Raw genomic sequence first — 22,374 nt, 5'->3', positions numbered from 1 at the left:
TTCAGTGGCAGCCAAACCATACGCACAAGAGAATGTCCTAATATCAATAGTAAATAAACGTGCAAAAGCCGAGTTTAAATTATATCTTATAATCAATGATCAGGTTTAAATGATTTTATCGTGATTTGTGTGAAATAAATCAAGATCTTTTGTATTTTTTGGGTCATTAGATATATTTCTGTACTGCAGTAAGGAAGACTTGCTATTGTCTACACGTAAACAAATTAACAGTAGACCGGGGGATATTCTAAATTCCATTATTCACTGAATCAACAAAAAACATCAAATCACAAGCATTTCCATCAAGGTTCTGTAGGTACCTTTGCAACCTTTGCATTGTTTTCCTGTCTTTTAACCAATTGTGTTTTAATCTTCCCGAGAAAGAACAAATCTGGTAATCACCATGGACAGCTCTCAGTGTTATGCAATTGTCTGCAAAATCGAAGCGCTTTTGGTATTGCCTCTATGTTAATGGGTACTGACTGGACCAAACCACCTACATGTTCCAGTGGAGACCGCTTGTTAATGAATTTACATTTTTATTTAGCTTTTAAATGTAAAGTAAACAGAGCTGGGACACATCTTCGAACTAGATGACTGAAGAATACTGGTTTCATTGTATACAGGCAATACCAAATGCCAATATAGTGAAGGTTCTAAGGCGTACCGATGTATCGCGGTCGTTTATAAAGACAGATCTACACAATTACTATATATTGACAGAATACAAACAACTAAAACAACTTGATTCAGCTACCGAATGTAATTTTGATTTTCACTTAAGGGCGTCTAATTGTGGGAAGGTGGGCGAATAAAAAGTAAGTGCTTTAGGTCAACTCGTTAATGTTACAGATCGATAACCTATCTGATTTACCGAATTATATTCAACAGCTGTTTTTTTTTATTTCTATCAAGTTAAGATTTATTCATCAAAGACACGAAACGCAACACGGAGAAAGGAATTTGTCCTGTTGCCTCCCCAGTAATGCCTCTAGCTTTGGGAGCCAGAGAAAGAAATTCTGCTGACAAACTGATTGCTACCTGGCTACGGTTGCCTAAGACTAGAATTAACTTCATTTTCATTGTTAACCTTCGTGAGACTGTTGCCAACATTTTCCCCTTTAATGGTTGTCCTTTTTGTTCCAATTCATTGGTTTTGCATTGCGGATGTATTGAACAACATCTAACCGGCGATGACTTAGTCAAACGCAAATTAACGCGGCGTGATGTCAGAGAAAAGGTGCTTATCTAGCCTTGGTCTCGGAATTTGAAACCCTAGGCAGAATCGGTTCGGTAAGCATGCAAGACACATGCAAGAACTAAGCTCATTTATTTCTGTTATAAGCCTCGAATCTGTTCCGCGAAGATCCGTGTTGTTTCAAAGCTATGTATTGAGTACCACTGAACGCAGTGAGTTTAGAGATCCGCCCAACACGAATTCTGATCTAGCAAGTGATCTATCAAAGTTCGGGTGAGTCTTAAAAGGGGTGATGATGTTTAAAAGATTGAATTTCTTTGTATCACATTTGCAAGTTCAAACTTTCCAGGAATTTCTGTAATGCACACACAAGTTGCGCGACTGGCATAATTGTTGTAAATTTGGCACACATTCTTCTGGATGAAGTGCTAACTTATATCAGAACTTCATGTTCCTATAAACTTCAACGGATCGTTTGCCATGTCAATGCTTCCTTAAGTATCTAGAGGTTAGATAATTGACATATTCGGTTTGAATGTTTGCAAAAGAACCCCCATCTTTAAAGCAGGTTAGGATTTTTAAAAAGGTGAGCTATTTTAAAGTTCACTTTTGTCATGAATGTGTCCGATGCAGCGGTGCAGGGAGATACTGTGTCTTTAATTTGATTAGTGGGTTTGAATTCTAGGCGCTGCTCTACACGTCTCTGGCGTAATAGGGGCTCGGCTAGTTCCAACCACACAGCACGCTGTCGATGGTCCTACAGCTAGCGAGCCAGCTGAATTGGCATAGATTTTAAAAAGGCTCATTTGCACGGCTGGATAAACTTTTGCAATTCATTTACCTTTCTGTTTCGTCCTAGACAGAACTTTAAAACGGCTACTGTTCGGTAAAACATCAAATTCAGTCAAACGTCGCAGGAACTGGCCACCCTGAAGTAAGTGAGGGAAGAGGGACACTTTACATGTGTAGTATAACATAATTTAACAATTCTCACAGTTTTTTTGTGGAAAGATTTGATCTCGTATGTAGAAACCGGCGGAATTGAGCCCTGTATTTAATCATAACTCGAAAATTCATGTGTTCGCAGGTTGGGAACGGTAAAATGTCGAACACCAGGAGATTCTTTCAGGGTCTGAACTTCGCGATATTTATCTTATGTTATTCAATGGCTACCTATGGGAAACCCGTGGATGACATCTCCAATATAAAGTAAGTTATGGCATATTAGTAGAAATCGGGCTGCGAGACTGCAGCGTGCATGCAACGCTGTCAAGTACACGAGTTTTCTTTTCAACTAATATAAACTGTTTCGTTTTACTTGATTAAGTATTGCACCTGATTTGTTTGTTTTCGCCAGCTTTAGTTGAGAGGGTGTGTGAGAAGGGGAAACTTTTAGGCGTTTTATTTGTGTAATAGACGAATACAAAGCGTGAAGAATTTCTTCACGGAGTGTGTTGCCAGCGCTCCGGGTCAGTAACTGATCCTGTTTAAGGCTTTTTTTTTAAACCTTGCGCACTGAGCTTATCTCGGCTGAAGCACTGTACTGCCATCCAGTTGCAGAGGCTGCTCGGAGCGCCGCGCACTCTGCTGGATTGGTTTGACGCACATTAACGCGTTCGGACCGATGCTTTAGACTCGGGGATCTGGAAATGAATGGCATATAAAATCCTTCCAAAAGGAAGCAGCGTGCGTAAAGAATGCTGACTACAAAATAACTCCAGGGTGGTAAATTCAGTTGGAATACAGTTCAGAGCGTTCTTGGTATGGTCAATCGGAATTTGATTTTCCAGGTTTGAAGTGGTCAGAACTGGAGCGAACTGTGCTTGAGCCTGTGCCGAGCTGACTAATCTAAAATAATACAAATCTCGTGTCTGTATTTTGTAGGAAGAGGTCTGTCTCGGAGCACCAGTTCATGCATGATAAGAGCAGGTCTATCCAGGAACTGCAGAGGCGGATCTGGCTGAACAATGTAATGGGCGAACTGCATACAGCAGAGGGCCGTGGACTGACCCAGCCACAGCCGCCGAGCAGTCCTAAACACCCGGCGACGTGGCCGGACTCGCCGGACCTCGCAGCGCTTCTTATCAAGCTGGCGTCCAACAACGAGGGTACCAAGACCCCGGCGGAGCAGTTGCAAGAGACCAAGCCCGGTGCTTTAAAATACCAAAACGCAAAGAAGGCTGGCAAGAAGAAGAAGCAAGGCAAAAATAACAGGCGCAAAGCGCAGAAAGGTCGTCAGGAGAAGAGCAGGAGGCACGCACGCTCGGCCGGTTCCGAAGTCAGGGATCCCGGCATCGGACTCGGTTCCAACCCGCTCCTGAATGCCGTCTATGGACGGCTGTGGCATTGAGGGTCCAATCTGTAAAATACATTATTAGGTAACTACTCAGTACTCTCCCAGTCCACCCTCTCACGCTCGCTTTAAAGTTTAAAGACTGCAGGCAACGCCCGAATTCGGCATCTGCTGTAATGTGCTGTGAACGTGAACAGAAAGGGATCTCCGATTAATAAGCGTCCAGATACAAGAAGCATTAGGCTGGCTGCACTCGCGCGCTGGGAAGCGCATACACCCGTTCAGTTGCATCTTAATGTTAGCAGAGAATAGGCGCGTAGCACCAATCAGTTCACGTGGATTGAGGAGACATCACAGGCGTTGTGCGGTACCATAGTGAATGGTCAGCAGCCAAGTGACGCTTTTCTCATTGTTGCATGCCCCAAATCGTAGTCTATGAACGCAACTGACAGCACAACTGCTGTCATATTTTCTTTCCTTAGTTTAGAAGTTAATGGACAAAAGCACTTTATAAGTGTAAATGTGCCAATGAGCTGTAGCCAGATAATAGCTGAAGGTATCCAAAACAATCTTATACAAACATAATCCCTCCTAAAAAGCCCCATGTTTTCAGTAATGATTCTGATTTTGTGGCATGATTTGACTGCACACCGAGGTAGTTCAGGACCAAATCCCAGTGATGGTAAACTCCTTCAGAGATCAATGCCGGTGAGAACTTCCGTGTGTATATTGGAGGTTTAAAATATGTTCTAACCCCTTGGATCTCCTTTTTTTAAGTGAGAGCACAACGTGAGTAAATGAGAACTTTTATTCAGTCCCCCCCTGACCACCACCCCCCCCCCCATCAAAAACAAATAGGCGTAGAAGGCATGAAGCGCGCGCAAAACGTGTCCAAACTTAGAGAAACTCTCGAAACATTTCACAGTAATAGTCTGACAAACTAAGACTAAGAATATGAAGCAGACAGATAAACGCTTCCTCATTTTTGGTAGAGAAAGAGGGGCGTACAAGCTGAGGAAGGTAATTCCAGAATCTGGGAACTAAACGTCTGAAAGTCAGAAGGCATTGATTTATGGAAAGCCGACATGCAGCTGCGTCCGACACATCTATATAATGACTGTGCTTGGCACTTTACCAGCACATCACTTGAGTGGATACCCAGTGTACGGGGTTTCCTGGATATCTGCTGAATTGAGCACGTTAGTTTAAATAGCATGCACTCTGCAAGCAACACTTCAGTTTTTGTTTAGCTGGCAGTGTACCCATAAAGAGTTTCCCCTCTGGACAAGTGAATTCTTAGTCCCAACAGGGTTTCTAATCAATTCCACACCACCACCACAACTGCATATTCTGTAATATTACTTAACTCTGGCCCAGCTTCAGCTCATCTCCCAAGGAAACCGCCATCTCTGGATTTGTTACCTCTGGTCATGACTTCACAGTAATTCCTTTCAGCTGTCAATGTTCTCCCCTTGCTAGATTGGAGGTCATCCAAACCACTGCTTCCAGGTTCCAACTTGTACCAAGTCATGTTCACATTGCCCTTGTGATCATCCACATCACTACAGAAGATCCCGGTTAAGCAATGCCTTGACTTTAAATTCTCATCTTTGTACATAGTTCCTTCCATGCTTTCAACCATCCCTAAATTTGCCTTAGACAGTTGTGCTCTCCTAATTCTGGCTTTGTGCATGTTTCTGATTTTATTGCTACAATTATAATAAAAGAACATTTTCAGCTGCTAAAGCCCTAAATAATGAGATTCCATCCCTACTCTTCAGACTCTGTATTAAGTTCCATTTACAATTATTTACATGATGACACATTGTGTTTGCCATATAAGGACACTCTAGCCTAGGAAGCAGCATTGTTGCAATAATTGTTCTTTAGGGTAGTCCTTTACAATTAAGAGATTACTCAAGGCACGTTCTTACAATCCAGGCTTTTCAATGGGTGAAATCCATTGAGCAATATATTCCATTTGGTAAAACCTACCATTTAATTTAAATACTGCAATTGTTATGTTTCATAGCCTGTGGTTAATAATTGTATAGGTATTAAAAATTAACTTCTATAAATGCAATGCAAAGACAACTTAATAATTAATTAAGTATTTTACAACTTTCACTTAACTTGTCTTTGAAATAACATATTATTGAAAGTGCTGATTTGTAGTATGAATTCAAGATAAAATATTGAAAATGTACAGAAAGTTTGAAAGTTTTCTTGATTTTTGAAGGAAGCTCTTGCTAATATTGGTGTAATCATCTGCAAAGATGCCAATTATGTAATTCTGAATATGCAGATGACTAAAATTCAAATTAAATCATTTCAAAGTTTTCTGAAAATATTTTCTGGTAATTTACCAACTGAGCTTTTTGATGTATTAGAATGCAACAAAATGCAGCATATTGGGACTTATATTTGGATTTTGTTTGACTTTAGAAATGTGATTCTCAATGTGGGAGTTAACCTTTAGATTAAAGACTCCAGATAAACTACATACAGTGGCTATTTTGATTATCCGTCTCGGCTTTGTATTTTGGACTCTTCCTGTGGGGAAGATGCATCTTTGATGGTATATATTGATCTGGGGGCATTTGGTTGGTTACTGAGTAAGAAGAGGAACCACACCAGAACCTATCTATCTTGAGTTATTATTTGTTGCATGATTTACATAGACATGATCCAAATATAAGTTCTTCTTTAGAGGATAAAGGGTAGGGACTAACATCTCCACAATGTTGGTTCCCATCCAGTAAACATAAATATGTTTATGACCGAAATCGGACACACCACAACTATTGGACCGTTAGTTCGTATTGCTTAATTGGGCATCTCTGAGATGCCCAAGTAAAGTTCTACTTGCTACAAAGTTATCAGAGTCACTTTCCAAAGACAATAATTTTATGGCGTTAAGGTGGTTGCTTGCTTAAAATATCGAGCGACTGTTTAATTTTCCTTTATTTCTGTAGGTGAAGACTGAAAAAAATATCTTTTGCAGTATTCTGTTCGTGTGATCATAACTAAAGTATTAAACATATTTATTGATTGTAAATATAAAGCACGTAAGGGAATAAAAGCATGAGTGTTACTCAATGGAACTATACCATTGGTCATTGTGAATATCTGACAATTTATGATTAATGTCACATACCGTAATTTATTTGTTAAATCATCTATTTATTTGAACTGTGTATCATTGGTGCTGCTAACTTTTGATATATTGTAAAGATATGCACTTTAAAGTTCAAGTAATGTTGTTATATGACCAATAATAAAGTGATTTTGTGGTTTGTTAAATTGGAAAAAAGGAGTAATGCTCTTTAATAACAACAATTCAATGGTTACTTTTCAAAGCAATTGATAAAGCAGCAAAGTTATTGAAAGTATTTCAGTAGATTTTACCAAATATCGCTTGCAAGAAGATACACAAATCTCGATAATAGAGTTCAGAAAAGTTGTAGGCACACCTGCTTGGCCAGTAATGTGTTGCATGCCTCAAGAGACCCCTGCTAGAAAAATGCTAACTTTTGAACTTCATTTTTTGATTTGAGGGGAAGAAGTTGCTTTTGCACAGGATAGACTTGTACTTAATACATCATCAAGATTCATGAACTGCATCCATAATTTGGATAAATACATGGATGGGATGGGTATGGAGGGCTATGCTCCAATTGAGGGATGTTGGGATTACGCTGAATAGCATGGATTAGATGGGCTGAATGCCCTGTTTATGTATTGCTGTCCTCTATGATTCTATATCCCAATGATAATTTTATTCTTAGAACCATCTGTCCTGAAGAAAGGTCTTGGCCCAAAATGTCAACTCCTTTCCATAGATGCTGCCTGACCAGCTGAAATCCTTCAGTATTTTGTGTGTGTTACTCAGGATTTACATCATCTGCAGAATCTCTTGAGTATATTCTTAGAATATTTGGTTAAATGTGATGGGTTTTATTTAGGTTTGGGACATAGACTACCCCCACTCCACCATGGTGATTTTCTGTGAAAGAGGAACACCCCAATTCTTTAATCAATTTCTTTTGCAGTGAGTCAACATTACATTTTATCAGACCACGTGACCTGAAGCTGGGAAATGCAGCAGATATTGGATCTATGGACAGTTAATTTTTCCGTGCACCACTGGAGGGCAGAATGCACTTCAAGTGCAATAGAGCAATGAAGAGAATGATTAATTTCCAAACTAAAGCATCCAGGAAAATTGTAAAGAAATTCAGTCCAAAGCTTTGAACTATCATACATATTCAATCATCTCTTGTTCTTGTTTTTTTTTGCAAAAAAGGGCCAGCTAAAGAAAAACATTGTTCCAATTCATTCAATGAATGCCTTTTAATAATCTATACCTGTGCATTTAACTTAAAATTTGAACATACGTAATAGGAAATAAGAAATTTCTTCCTGAACCTCTGCATATAACTCCTGGATTGGTTCCTAAAAGGCCTTTTAATAGCCAAAAGCCGTGATTATCCTTATTTAGAGTTAAATAATAATGCACAACTGGTTGAAAAAGTAAAAGCTCCAATAACGCACATCAACACACGGATTGTCTCCAGGCCAGGCGTGCCCGCCTTTCAGTGTGTGGAGGGACAATGTCCGAAGCAGAAGACAAGGACTGTTATTGTTGCTGGCATTTCCAAGCACACGTCCCGCCAGTTCCCAGAACTTTAGGGAACTGATTTACACAATGCCAACAAACAGCATAGAGTGTTCTTCTGACAGCGCAGCCCAGGTTTAACAACCACCACAGTCTGTAACCAATTTGTACATTCTCCCTATGACCGCGTGGGTTTCCCCTGGGCACACCAGTCTCCTCCCACGGTCCAGAGACCGATGAACTGGTCATTGTAAATTGTCCTGTAATTAGGTTAGGGTTAAATCAGGGGTTGCTGGGTGGTGCAGCTCATAGGGCCAGAAGGGCCTGTTCCACACTGTATCTCAATCAATCAGTCAATAAGTAGAATGAAAATACTATTGCTCACCTGAGGCCTCGCACCTTTGCCTAATCAACACCCCTCATCCACTCAACATCCTCAATCATCCCTTCCGCTTGGGTATTGTAAAACTCAGTAACATGAACATAGCATGTTCCAATCTCAAATAATCCACCTTCCCAATGTTTTCCTTCCACACATTCTCACCAGGCCACTGAGTTTTCTTCATTCTTTGATCACTTTTGCTACCCTTTCTCCATCGGCTCATCACCTGGCCCCAATCATCGTCTACCAACTTGTGTTACACTCCTCGGTTACGCTGCATTACCATATCTTCCCTCTCAGTCTTAGAGCAGGGTTTAAAAACAACTGCAAATTATACATTCTTTCCTCCACAGATGCTGCCTGACCTACTGAGTTCTCACAGCATTTTTCTTTGCCTTCAATACTAATCATTTGCTCTGTTTCCCACCCAACATTTGTTTTAATCCTTTTCACAGTTTCACCCAAGTCAGCTTCTTCCTAGTTCACCTCCTCCACCATCTTCACTCTTCACTTTTTCAAAATAATTTTTTTTTAGAGATACAGAACAGTAACAGACCCTTCTGGCCGAATGACCCTTTGCTGTCCAATTACATCCATGTGGTTAATTAACCACCTGACTTACACTTCGTTGGAATTCGGGTGGAAACCAGAACACCTGGAGGAACACATGCGGGCATGGGGAGAACGTACAAGCTCTTTACAGACAGCAGCAGAAAATGAACACAAGTCACTGGCACTGTAAAGCGTTATGCAAACTGGCACACTACTGTGCCACTCACAAAGAGCGGCACTGTCCTATTCTTCCACTCACAACTCTTGATAGAATTTCTGGACTCCCTTCTCAGGAACACTCCTCTGTAGAGAACAAAGACAGGAGTCAGGCATCATTGTTTGGATTTGACTGATCTACATCTTTAATCTTTCATGGAATGCACAGCTCTATTACCAAACATATAAAGAATTGTATTTATTATTGGGGAACTCAACCCATTTTTGATTAAATATTAGTTTGATGAGCCCAATTCAAGGAGTGAATCAAGATCTTAACCCAAATAATTTTATTTTTATCCAGGATCAAATGTATTCTAACTCACTATACATATTCTTAGATTTGAGGGTAAAAATTCTTCAGTTGTCCCCGAACAAGAAAACTTTGCTTGTGTAAATATTCATGTTTCAGGTTGCATCAAAATTTCCCAATACAAATAGTGTCAGACAGGTCCCCAAGTACAAATGAAAGCAAACTATGAAGGAAAACTATCTTCAAAATTTAATTTTATTCAGTTTGTGGAAATGAAGAGTTAATAGCAATTCACATTGCTGAAATTACATTTTTCAGTATGATGTATATGACAGTAAATTAGTGATCAAGGTACAAAGTTTACAGAGTGCTTCACAAAAAGGGGGCACCCTCAACCTTAACTTTTCAAGGCTGTATTGCTATGTGTAACTGTGAACATGTGTGTGTGAGACTGAGGTGATCTGAGGTCAATCAAACATTTGTAAAGCTGTCATTAATTAAAATTTTCACTTAAGTTTCCAAAATAACCAGAAAACACATAAAACGGATCATTCACAGATGTGCTTTGCTTATTTGTTTTCTTCCAGTGTTAACTACACCCATTGCCCACGAGTTGGACCCACACAGATCAAAGAATACATTTAGAACACGTGGTCTTTACTCAATTAAATATAAGAAAAAGATCAACAATGAAAATGTTAGCTCTTGTTTCATCACTTCAAAAGCTAATTCCTGTGGTACGGCATAATGATATTGTGAAAGACAGGTTGGGTGATGACTAACTTATAAATTAAAACCATGTCAACATGAGAGCATTGCTGATCATCCCAGACCATGGCTTTTTCAGCTATTACAGCAATGCATTTTCCTTCAACGGTCTTAAGTCTGAAGTGAAGTTTCTCACTGTTGATTTCATTATGCTTAAATCCACCTTCAACTCCTCACATAATGGGGAATGTATATCTACACGCAACAAGACTTAGACTGTGTTCTGACACAGATAGGTGTGATGAAAATATTAATATGGCTAAGTATTAATGCCATATTTATGTTGCTGCTCACAGCACTGATTGAAAATCTGGCTGAATGATGTCACAACAACAACCTCTCACTCAACATCAGCAAAACCAATGAGCTGATTATTGACTAGAGGAGGAGGAAACCAGAGGTTCATGAGCCAGTCTTCACCAGGGTACCGGAGGTGGAGAAGGTCAGGAACTTTAAATCCCTCAGTGTTATCACTTCAGAGGATCTGTCCTGGGTCCAGCATGTAAGTGCCATTACAAAGAAGGCACAGCAATGCCTCTACTTTAGACCATAAGGCCAAAAGATATAGGAGCAGAATTGGGCCATTTAGCCCTTTGAATCTGCTCCGCCATTTCATCTTGGCTGATCCATTTTTCTACACTTGCTCTGAGCCCCAATCTCCTGCCTTCTCCCCGTATCACTTCATGCCCTGACCATGTTGTGTCATATACATCACACTGATGTTTGCAAAGATTCAGCATGTCATTTAAAACTTTGACAAACTTCTGCAGATATGGAGAGCATACAGACTGGTTTCATCATGGCCTGTTATGGAAAACAATACCCTTGAATGGAAAAGCCTACAAAAAGTAGTGGATACAGCCCAGTCCATTGTGGATAAAGCCCTCCCCACCTTTGAACACGTCTATAATGAGAGCTGTTGCAGCAAAGCAGCATTCATCATCAAGGACCCCCACCACCCAGGCCATGCACTCTTTTCGCTGCTGCCATCAGGAAGAAGGTACAGAAGACTCAGGACCCACACCGCTAGGTTAAGGAACAGATATTTCTCTCAAACAGAGGGGATAACTTCACTCAACTTTACTCACGCCAACATTAAACTGATTCTACAACGTGTGGACTCACTTTCAAGAAGTCTACAATTCATGCTCTTCGTGTCTGTTGCTTATTTGTTTATTATTATTATTTTGTTCTTTTTCACTCTCTTTCTATTTGCACAGTTTGTTGTCTTTTGCATGCTCAGTCACCTGTCCTGGTTATATGTATTTTTTCATTGATTTCTATTTCATACTTACCATGAATGCCCACAAGAAAATGAATCTCATGGTGACATATGTGTGTGCACTTTGTTAATAAATTTATTTTGAACTTTGAATGTTTGACTGATAGGTCCCTGGCAAAGGTTTTTTTTCGCAAAAAATGGGAGAATCTAGCTAAGTAACCTTAACTCTTAATCTCACAATCTACCTTGTTGTGATTTTGTGCGGCCCTTTCTCTGTACCATAACACACTTTATTCTGACTTACGTCATTATTGTACAACACCAGTTTACTTCTGTAATGAATTGACCCTTATAGACTGTGTGCAAGAACAGATTTGTCACTGAACCTCAGTATGATTCTCAGTATGAACCTTTGCTGATGACACAAAGATGGGAGGGAGTGTAATGAGTGCGGAGGACATTGAAACTCTGCAGGGGGACATAGATAGGCTGAGTGATTGGGCAGACATTTGGCAGATGAAATATAATACTGACAAGTGTGAGGTCTTGCACTTTGGCAGGAAAAATAATAGAGCAAGTTATTATCTAAATGGAGAGAAACTGGAAAGTGCTTCTGTGCAAAGGGATCTGGGGGTCCTGGTGCAGGAAACACAAAAAGTTAGTATGCAAGTGCAGCAGGTGGTCAAGAAGGCCAATGGAATGCTGGCTTTTATTGCTAGGGGGATGGAGTATAAGAACAGGGAGGTCGTACTGCAGTTGTACCGGGTATTGGTGAGACCACACCTGGAGTACTGTGTGCAGTTCTGGTGTCCATATTTAAGAAAGGACATACTGGCTCTCGAGGCAGTGCAGAGAAGGTTCACTAGGTTAATTCCGGGGATGGGTGGGTTGATGTATGATGAGAGGTTGAGTAGATTGGGTCTCTACTCATTGGAGTTCCGAAGAATGAGAGGCGATCTTATTGAAACATATAAGATTGTGAAGGGGCTTAATCGGGTGGATGCAGGGAGAATGTTCCCAATGATGGGTGAAACTAGGACTAGGAGGCATAATCTTAAAATAAGGGGATGCCGTTCCAGGACTGAGATGCGGAGAAATTTCTTCACTCAGAGGGTAGTGGGGCTGTGGAATTTACTGCCCCGGAGAGCTGTGGAAGCTACTACACTCAATAAATTCAAAATGGAGATAGACATTTTCCTGGATAAAAATGGCATTAGGGGATACGGTGAGCGAGCAGGTAAGTGGACATGAGGCTAGGTTTAGATCAGCCATGTGATCTCCTGGACCAGTTTTCGATAGCCTGGATGGGTCGGAGAGGAATTTTCCAGATTTTTTCTCCTCAATTGGCAACTCGGTTTTTTTCCCCCGGGTGATCACATGGGTTTGGGTGGGATGAATAATAAAATAAAATGGGCGGCATGGTGCCCTGTTGGTTGGCACTGTTGCCTTGTGGGATTCGGTGAAAACTAGAGTTAAGATTGGATCAGCCATGATCTTGTTGAATGGCGGAGCAGGCTTGAGGGGCCGATTGGCCTACTGCTCCTATCTCTTATGTTCTTATGTACATGTCACAATAATAGGACATGTATCAATCTGCTGGACTCTGGAATGTGAAAGCTGGATGGAGAGGCCCACTGCACACAGTCTACATAAATGAGAACATGCACGAAATGCTGGTGGAAGTCAACAGGCCAGGCGGTGACACTCCAGACCAAGATCCTTCATCAGGTCCTGATGAAGAGTCTCTGCCCAAAATACTGACTATTTATTCATTTCCATAGATGCCACCTGCCCTGCTGAGTTCCTCCAGCATTTTGTGTGAGTTGCTTTGGACTTCCAGCATCTGCAGATCTTTTTGTGTTTGTTACATAAATGACACCTTGGAAGAGGGGTGGGATGGATTTGCGGGGGGGGGGGGGAATTTTTGGTGATGGTGCTAAGGTGACAGACCTGCCCCTTGCATTCCATTCATCAGTTACAATTCCCATCCCAGGAAACTGTTCAATATTGTGCCAAACGTTTACAACCTTAATCTTGTATTTGACGAATAGTTTGATTTTATTCACACGTCTCATTACTAAGACTTCCCATTTCTGCCTCTGTAAAGTCACCTGGCCTCAGCTCAATTGCTGCTGAACTCTTTGCCAGTGTCGTGTTTTCTCTACTGTTAAAATTTCCACAGTTTTCCTTTCTGGCCTCCAGATGTAAATTCGTGTTCATTTAATCCTCTGCCGCATTTAATTTATTCTATTTTTCCACACCAATTACACCTGTTCTTATCCCAACCTATCTATAAACTGCTTGATCCCCACCGCATTTCTAATGCTTCTTCCAGGCCTAATGTCTTCAGGATCCCTGTCGGCTCTTTGTGCACGGCGAGATACATTCTGTGATGTGGAGAGTGCTTTCCGATTGATTAAAAAGAAACACTCCTAAAATGCGCTCAAGCAGAAAAAAAATCATTCGGGAAATCCAACAATAAATCATAATGAAATGAGGCAGCCGTTATCTCAAAATAGATCACTGCTGTGTGATGTTTAAGCTAGTGCATAAAGCTTCCTTGAATTTGTTTTGGATTATAAATGACTGATAAGAAGGAGACAGTGTCAAGGAAATGAATACAAGTCTCTTCGGCCTCCCAAACATAAAAGACAATCGCCCCCTAATATAGAATTAATCAACTTACAGGAAATAAAACTAGGTTTAACATCATATTGACTGAACTGTACGTAAGGTCTTATAATACTGAAATAAAAGGGAACAGACTTTCTGGAAATGGAGTGGAAAGCGTGTTGAGTTGTATTTGAAGACTCTGACATACTTTGAGAATACTCGTGTGTGGCATTTACAAGCAAGGCGAACTATCACAAGGCTCACAGCACTGTGAAGTGTTTAAATTAACCAGTTAATCAGAGCTAGTAAACACTAAGAATATCCACCACGTTGATTGTTCATTGATCTTGTCTGTTATAGTTACAATTCTATAAATTTGCCGAGTATGACAGAAGGAATAATGAACCTCAGAGTTGAATATGATGGCATATATTTTGATAATAAAATTTACTTTGGATCTTGAACTTTATTGGCGTCATCAGCGTGTACCTGCCACCAACTGTCTTATGGCATTATTGCGCCGTGTGTCTGCACAACGCCCAGGGATCATCTTTGTCAGTCAGCCGCAGTATCTTTGTGTTAATTGGGTGTTTGCCCATTCTCTTGGCAAAGTATGTTTCATGCTGATAAACACGCTTGGACATTTTAAGGTGAGCGCTCCCGCGGCACGTTTTATCTCCAGCCTCCGTTTGTCACCAGAGCTCCTTTCGGCTGCGCGGTGCCTTTCCCGCGGACTGTGAAATATCCCAGTTCCACTTGCTTCCTCTGCAGCTTCTGGCATTTATTCTCTGTGAACTATCTCCTTTTCCCGACTTGGATCATCTTGGAAACCCACTAACCCCCTAGCAATAACCATGAACGTAGACACTTCAATGTTCATCTGAGCTTCCCTGTCCGGCGTGACGCCATAACAGCAGCGGAGAACCTCATCTGAATTGTCTTCTTCTGGACCAAGTGAGGACAATTCCTTTCCACACCGGATCTGTAGACCTCGAGTTGACTGACGAGGTCGCAGAATCTTCCACCAGTGCGAGTGAATAGCTAAAGTAAAACTTGTACTTCTGGGACTGGGGCCGATCTACAGAAACACATGGGAACCTTCCGTCCCTCCACTCTGGACTCAAGGTCACCACAGCATGAGCAGTTAGATTTCGCAAACTACTTTAAGGTGGCTCGCGTCTAGAAGCAAATGCTAAAACAGGACCTGTGGAGTTGCCAACCGAACAAGGCTCAATTGAATGGTCAGGTGGAGTTACGCTGATCATGCCTAGAAGCATTTCAATTTTGCAATTCAGGTGAATTTGCTTGGAAATTAGCTTTGGTATGATCTACTTCAGCTAAAGGTGAAATCGGGTTACAAAATGAAGCTGCTCAGCTGTAAGTAAATCTGAAATAGATAGATAGATAGATACTTTATTCATCCCCATGGGGAAATTCAACATTTTTTCCAATGTCCCATACACTTGTTTTAGCAAAACTAATTACATAAATTACTCAGTAAAAATATGATATGCATCTAAATCACTCTCTCAAAAAGCATTAATAATAGCTTTTAAAAAAGTTCTTAAGTAGTTTACTTAGATACATTAAATACAATCAACCCCGGCACTTTAACATATCTTACTCCTGGCGGTTGAATTGTAAAGCCTAATGGCATTGGGGAGTATTGACCTCTTCATCCTGTCTGAGGAGCATTGCATCGATAGCAACCTGTCGCTGAAACTGCTTCTCTGTCTCTGGATGGTGCTATGTAGAGGATGTTCAGGGTTTTCCATAATTGACCGTAGCCTACTCAGCGCCCTTCACTCAGCTACCGATGTTATACTCTCCAGTACTTTGCCCACGACAGAGCCCGCCTTCCTTACCAGCTTATTAAGACGTGAGGCGTCCCTCTTCTTAATGCTGCCTCCCCAACACGCCACCACAAAGAAGAGGGCGCTCTCCACAACTGACCTATAGAACATCTTCAGCATCTCACTATAGACATTGAATGACGCCAACCTTCTAAGGAAGTACAGTTGACTCTGTGCCTTCCTGCACAAGGCATCTGTGTTGGCAGTCCAGTCTAGCTTCTCATCTAACTGTACTCCCAGATACTTGTAGGTCTTAACCTGCTCCACACATTCTCCATTAATGATCACTGGCTCCATATAAGGCCAAGGTCTCCTAAAGTCCACCACCATCTCCTTGGTCTTGGTGATATTGAGACGCAGGTAGTTTGAGTTGCACCATATCACAAAGTCCTGTATCAGTTTCCTATACTCCTCCTCCTGTCCATTCCTGACACACCCCACTATGGCCGTGTCGTCAGCGAACTTCTGCACATGGCAGGACTCCGAGTTATATTGGAAGTCTGATGTGTACAGGGTGAACAGGACCGGAGAGAGCACGGTCCCCTGCTCTAATTGAACACAGCTGCATACATTATATCCCTAAACCCCTAAACTCATCTATGACTCAACTATCATACTTTTACCTTTGAAATCCTCCCTCCCAAGATAATGTCCTTCCTGCAGTTCCATTACCTATCTTTGAACACCTTCTCCACAGAATCCATTTCTTTCACAATGTTTAACTTTCACCATGTTTATCCCACTTTCTTCATTCCTTACAGCTAATTTTCCCTAATGATGTTTTCCCAATGCAGTCATGCTCTGGCTCAATTTCAGTCCCACTCAATATTTAGCAGCTTTTTATTTGATTTACCCTTCAAAATGTCACAGATAGAGCATTCAGGGAATGCATAGACATTCTAACATCCTAAACTTACAGTGGTGAATCCTAGGTAATTGTCTCCTTACCTGAAGAAAGAACACATTGTCATTGAGGATATCTGATAAGTCCATAGCACTTCAGCTTTGATATCAGCCTGTTTGGTCCTACTGGTTTAGGAAAAGAATTTTGCCCATCACAAAATCTACCTTTTTTCCCCAAATGGCTCAGAATCATGTTTTTATCCATTCAGTAAAACTACACATTATCCAATTTAACATGTAAGCCTATCGTCAGTGTGACTCTTGTTCTACATTGTTCGTCAGATCACACATAATTACTCTATAGACATGAGATTATAATGTAATGACATTCCGGACTATGGTTTGAATGGCAGCGAAACTGATTGTATATCAATCTGTAGTAAATCAAGGCAATTGGACTTTCTCTGTTGTCTAGAAAATATATCACTACTCATCCGACAGGCTTCTACAGTTCTAATCCATAGTGGGTAGTTTTCCGGTTTATAAACTTTGTGAGTTGTTTAAAGATGTAGCAATCATATGAGGGTTGTTAAGAGCGGAAGACGTAATGAGAGGGTTATTAGTCTTATCTGTGCATGAATAGAGGTGTGAACTGTTGTGGAGATGCATTGGATGTAGCTGATAGGTGGTGTCATACCCCACCCTCTTGGTTCAGAGATGGGTTTTCCATTTTGACAAAGATGGCTTCTTTAGGCTTCTTTCAAACCAATTGTCCTCCCTGTCCAAAATGTGCATAATGTTATCATCAAAGGAGTGTCCCTTGTCCTTTAGGTATAGATGTACAGCCAAATCTTGACCTGAGATGTTAACCCTCCTATGTTGGGCCATCTGTTTGCGAAGGGTTCTTTTGTCTCGCTGATATACAGATCCGTGCAGTTCCCATTGCATTGGACAACATACACAATATTCCTCTGTCTATGTTTGGGTGGATGCGTTTCTGTCTGAGTGTGTTTGTAGGTTTAAAAAGCACAGGGATTTGGTGTTTGTTGAAAATCCCTCTGAGTTTGTCTGAAACTCCAGCTACATATGGGATGCTCCATCTGTTTTGCTCCTTACCACTGTGCATTAGAACTGAAGAAGCCTCTCTGATGAGTGATGAAACATCTTCTAGACATCACAGCAAGTCCAGTTGCCTTGATGTACTACCATTGATATACAATGACCTGGATGACTGAGAGACTGAGAACCTTCATAGACATATCTGATTGTTTTTGTTCTTGGGTGCCACAATAGCGTAGTGGTTACAACACTTTTATAGTACAGCCAGTGTGGGTTCAATTCCAGCCACCGCCTGCAAGGAGTTTGTATGTTCTCTCTGTGACCGAATGGGTTTCCTCCAAGTGCTCTGGTTTCCTCCCACAGTCCAAGGAGGACTTGATTAAATTAATATCTTAATATTCAAATATCAAAAGATCAACATGTAAACTGGTCAACAGTATGTGGGAGATAAAAGGGACCCTCCATCAAAATGGGATGATAAGTAATTTCATCTTCTGCTTCACACCTTCCTAAAACAGCCAACAGAGGGAGCTAATGCTCTGGACAGAAATAGGAAGTTCAATTTTATCTTTACTCTAGAGTACAAAATCAGGTAATTGACAATGATCTTATATTTTCTTGCCACTTAACACTAAATTGCCTAATATCGCCAAGAAACTTACATTAAAAAATTACAGTGTATTTTTTCCATGGTTATATAAACATAGAGAAAGGGTCTGCATGTTCATATTGCTTTTATATCAGCAGGAAGAGGATATCAAATAAATTTGCTTTATACTAGCTTAAACCACTATGTCAAGATATTCAGAATTTCTGAAGAACTCTGAATTTGTTTGAAATGTTTTTAAATTACATATATGACTATTAATAGATATTAATTTTAAAATCAAAGTATTGGATAATAAGCCTGTACCTTCATTATCTGTAGTCCAGACAGAATAGTTCCATACCAGAGTAGAGTTATTTATATCTCAATTTTAAAAGCATATATCAGGATGCATCAAAATAAGTAATTTGACTAAGGGCTGATGTAAAGAACTCATTAAGTGTTTAACCCACACCACCTATCTCCATAAATAATCATTTTTGCTGTCTGATCAGCCACACCTCCCTTTACTCTTAAATCGCAGGAATCTCATTATGTCTTAACTTTTTCCCCCAATAATTTTGTTCTCTCTGGTTGTATAAAGGATGCTGCTTTGTACACTGTACCTACCTAGTGCAAATGAAAACCCTTTCTTTTTAGATGGTTTCTAAGTTACCATCTCCCAGTGAACTTCTCAAATTTCTCAAAATATTAATCCCCTCCTGCTGTGGCTTCATCTTTCTACATTTTCTCATCTTTCATCTCTCATCTTTCTACATTTTAAACTTATTGGATTGTGTTACACATTTTACAGATCTCACCTAAAAGCCAGTACCAATTATTTACAGTCCAAATAATTGCATTTCACATCATCTTTGCAAACAAGGCTTCTCCCAGTCTGTGTCATCATTGACATCCTTCTAATGTTGTGAAGTGGACATATTTGTGGGCTAGATATGAAGTAGACTCAAACCAGTTTTGGTGGTCTGAGATACTGTGGAGAATTGTCTCCTGGTGTTTAACTGAGCCTTCACTTAATTGGTCTCGATGAACAGAGCCAGTCTCCCTGGCCTGAAGTACCCTGGACTACACTGGCTTGGCCTGACCAGTGGATGGCTTCCAGAGGCAACTGAGAAAGCTTGTTCCTAAGAATCATTAGGTATTGTTGTAGAAGATTTTAAATACCTTTGACATTCAAAGACATGCAACAGGGCAAAATAGTCACCAGGAAAATGATGGACCAAGGCATCATTTTTTTTGTGCTTGATTCTATGTTTTTAAAATGAAATAGTTCTTTTTAAAAAGTTTGACTTTAAAACCAAAATTATCTAAAATACTTGTAAAAATTTAAAACTTACCTGAACTTAAGATTTTAAAAAACCCTCTCCACATATTCATAGAATCCCTGTTGAATGCATTAGGATCTCAGCTGCTGCTGAAAACCCAAGGCAATATTCAAGAGATGATTCCCTAACCTAACCTAAGATTGAGCATAGCCACTGGACCTAATAGGAAGCCCTCAACTGGAATGCATTGTTCAGAAGGCCTTCGACGAAGTGCCACACACGAGGCTGCTTAACAAGCTATGAGCCCATGGTGTTACAGGAAAGATTCTAACATGGATAAAGCAGTAGCTGATTGGCAGGAGGCAAAGATTGAGAATAACAGGAGCCTTTTCTGGTTGGGTTCCTGTGACTCCTGGTGTTACACAGGAGTCTGAGTTGGGACTGATTCTTTTTACATTATATGTCAATGATTTAAATGATGGAATTGATGACTTTGTTGCAAAGTTTGAGATGATACGAAGATAGGTGGAGGGGCAGGTAGCTTTGAGGAAGTAAAGAGGCTACAGAAGGAATTGGACAGATTAGGAGGATGGAAAAAGAAATGACAGATGGAATACAGTGTCAGGAAGTGTACAGTCACGCACTTTTGTGCAAGGGGAGAAGGCATAAGATTGGGGCTGAGATGAAAAATGGATCAGCCATGATGAAATGGCAGAGCAGATTCAATGGGCCAAATGGCCTAATTCTGCTCCTATATCTTATGGTCTTATTAACAGATAAGTAGCTAACTATTGTCTAATACATTTAGAACATCCACCTGTGATAGTGCAACTATGATAGTACTGAATTCCATTTAAGCACCTAAATTCCAAACAATTTGTTCAAAACCTCTGTTCTTAAGTCTTTCATTTCAAGCGCAAGTACCCTTTAACAATGAGATTGAATGATAACTGCTGATCATACGTCTGTCACTAAATTTGTTACTATTATAAATACTCATTTATTCTGTAACTGTCCCCTTAATTCCAGACCACTTTACTGTTGAAATGATTTCAACCTTTACTTTCCAATGCTCATTAACATCTCATATACTTCAACAAGATCACTTATTTTTCTTCTAAGCTTCAATGTATACAGGCCTAACCAGCTTAACCTTTTCTCATAGGGCAACGAAGGATCAATTGAGTAAGCCTTCTGTAAACTCTCTCCACACAGGAGACCAAAACTGCATGCACTATTCTAGCCTTGGTCTCATTTGTGTCTGGTACAGCATGATATCCATTGTTATATATTCCATCTTTTGGAATAAATAACTCCTTTCCTAGCATCTTGCTGCACCTGCATTGTAACTTTCACTGCTTCATATACAAGGTAATTTAAATTTTTCTGAACAGTGGCATTCTGTAATCTCTTTCCATTTATTTATTTTGCATTTCTATTCTTTTTATCACATCCCCATCATACTCCATCTGATAAACTGTTGATTACTCACATTACCTGTTTATATTCTTTTGCAAATGTTTTTGTCCTTCTCATAACTAGCGTTCCTATCTATCTTCATACCATCAAAAACCTGGCTATTCTTGGTCATAACGTAGATTACAAATAGTTGACATCCTGGCACCAATGTCTGTACAGGCCACTGGTTACAGATTTTCACCCTGAAACAATCCATTTATCTTAAATCTGTTTTCTGTTAGTTTCCAGTCCCCTGTTAGTGTTGATTTAGCTCACCATGATATAAACATATTCAATGATTTGTCTTATCCTGCTCTCTGCACTTGAGTATTCCAAAGTTTCAGATTCTGTGGAGCAGAGTTGTTCTTGGTACACGAGTTCAGCACCCATTGCCCCTAGTTACCCTCTCACCTCTTCTCATCTCCTCACATGCCCATTACCTTCCTCTGGTTTCCCCTCCTTCTTTCCTTTCTTCATTGGTCCACTATCTTCTCCTACTAGATTTCTTCTTCTTCAGCTCTTTACTTCTTCCACCCATCGCTTCCCCACCTGTCATTTCATCCCTCTTCCTCACTCACCCACCTGGCCTCACATATCATCTGGCAGCTTGTATTCCTCATCTTCCCTCACCTTCTCATTCTGGGCTTTGTCCCTTCCCTTTGCAGAAATGATGAAGGGTATCAGGCTGAAACATCAGTTGTTTCTTCCACAAAATAGACACTGCCTGACCTGCTGAGTCTCTCCAGCATTTTGTGTGTTCTGCCCTGATTCTAGACTCCTTCATGAAGGGAAATACGCTTTCAGCAACAATTCTCTCACGTCCCCCTTGTATCTTGTATTTCAAAGAGAAAACCTTTGAGTCTTTAAGCTTGTTTATGTATCGGCTTAACCTCATTAGATAGCATGGCCAATCAAGGAATCAACTTGAGAACCTTCTCTAAATTCCTCTTTATTACCCCCAATCACACACAATCTTACTTTGTGCTTACATGGCACCTTACTAAATGCCTTTGAAAATCTACACACTTTATATCAACTAGTACCCCTTTATCCAGAAGAGGCTGATCAGCAAATGTGACGCTGTAATTTGCCAAGAGGTGACAAGCTCCCAGGACCCAATTCCACTGTAACTGCAAGCATAAGAAATTATAGAAGAGGTTGACACAATGACAAA

At 40.4% G+C, this 22,374-nt stretch overlaps 1 protein-coding gene across 4 annotated transcripts; it reads left to right on the top strand.

The window, feature by feature from the left end:
- Positions 1 to 598: 598 nt before the first annotated feature.
- Positions 599 to 6,804, top strand: LOC140734846 (parathyroid hormone-related protein-like). Of its 4 annotated transcripts, none has more exons than XM_073059431.1 (4): positions 599 to 818; positions 2,058 to 2,132; positions 2,286 to 2,407; positions 3,083 to 6,804. In XM_073059431.1, exons 3-4 carry the CDS (start codon positions 2,301 to 2,303, stop codon positions 3,546 to 3,548), a joined length of 573 nt encoding a protein of 190 aa, XP_072915532.1. In that variant the 5' UTR covers positions 599 to 818; positions 2,058 to 2,132; positions 2,286 to 2,300; the 3' UTR covers positions 3,549 to 6,804. The 4 variants fall into 4 exon arrangements, with proteins under 4 accessions (XP_072915532.1, XP_072915531.1, XP_072915530.1 ...); XM_073059430.1 differs by lacking the exon at positions 599 to 818 and adding an exon at positions 935 to 1,471 and having other exon boundaries at positions 2,062 to 2,132; XM_073059429.1 differs by lacking the exon at positions 599 to 818 and adding an exon at positions 935 to 1,471.
- Positions 6,805 to 22,374: the final 15,570 nt, after the last annotated feature.

The sequence above is a fragment of the Hemitrygon akajei genome, chromosome 10 (assembly GCF_048418815.1).
Source record: "Hemitrygon akajei chromosome 10, sHemAka1.3, whole genome shotgun sequence".
NCBI classification, from domain to species: Eukaryota; Metazoa; Chordata; class Chondrichthyes; order Myliobatiformes; family Dasyatidae; genus Hemitrygon; species Hemitrygon akajei.
This window is presented reverse-complemented; position numbering and strand designations above follow the sequence as displayed.

Coding starts and splice junctions, on each gene's coding strand:
- LOC140734846 (XM_073059428.1), top strand. CDS start 2,274: ATGTGTTCGCAGGTTGGGAACGGTAAAATGTCGAACACCAGGAGATTC. Junction 2,408..3,082: donor GATGACATCTCCAATATAAA/GTAAGTTATGGC, acceptor TGTATTTTGTAG/GAAGAGGTCTGTCTCGGAGC.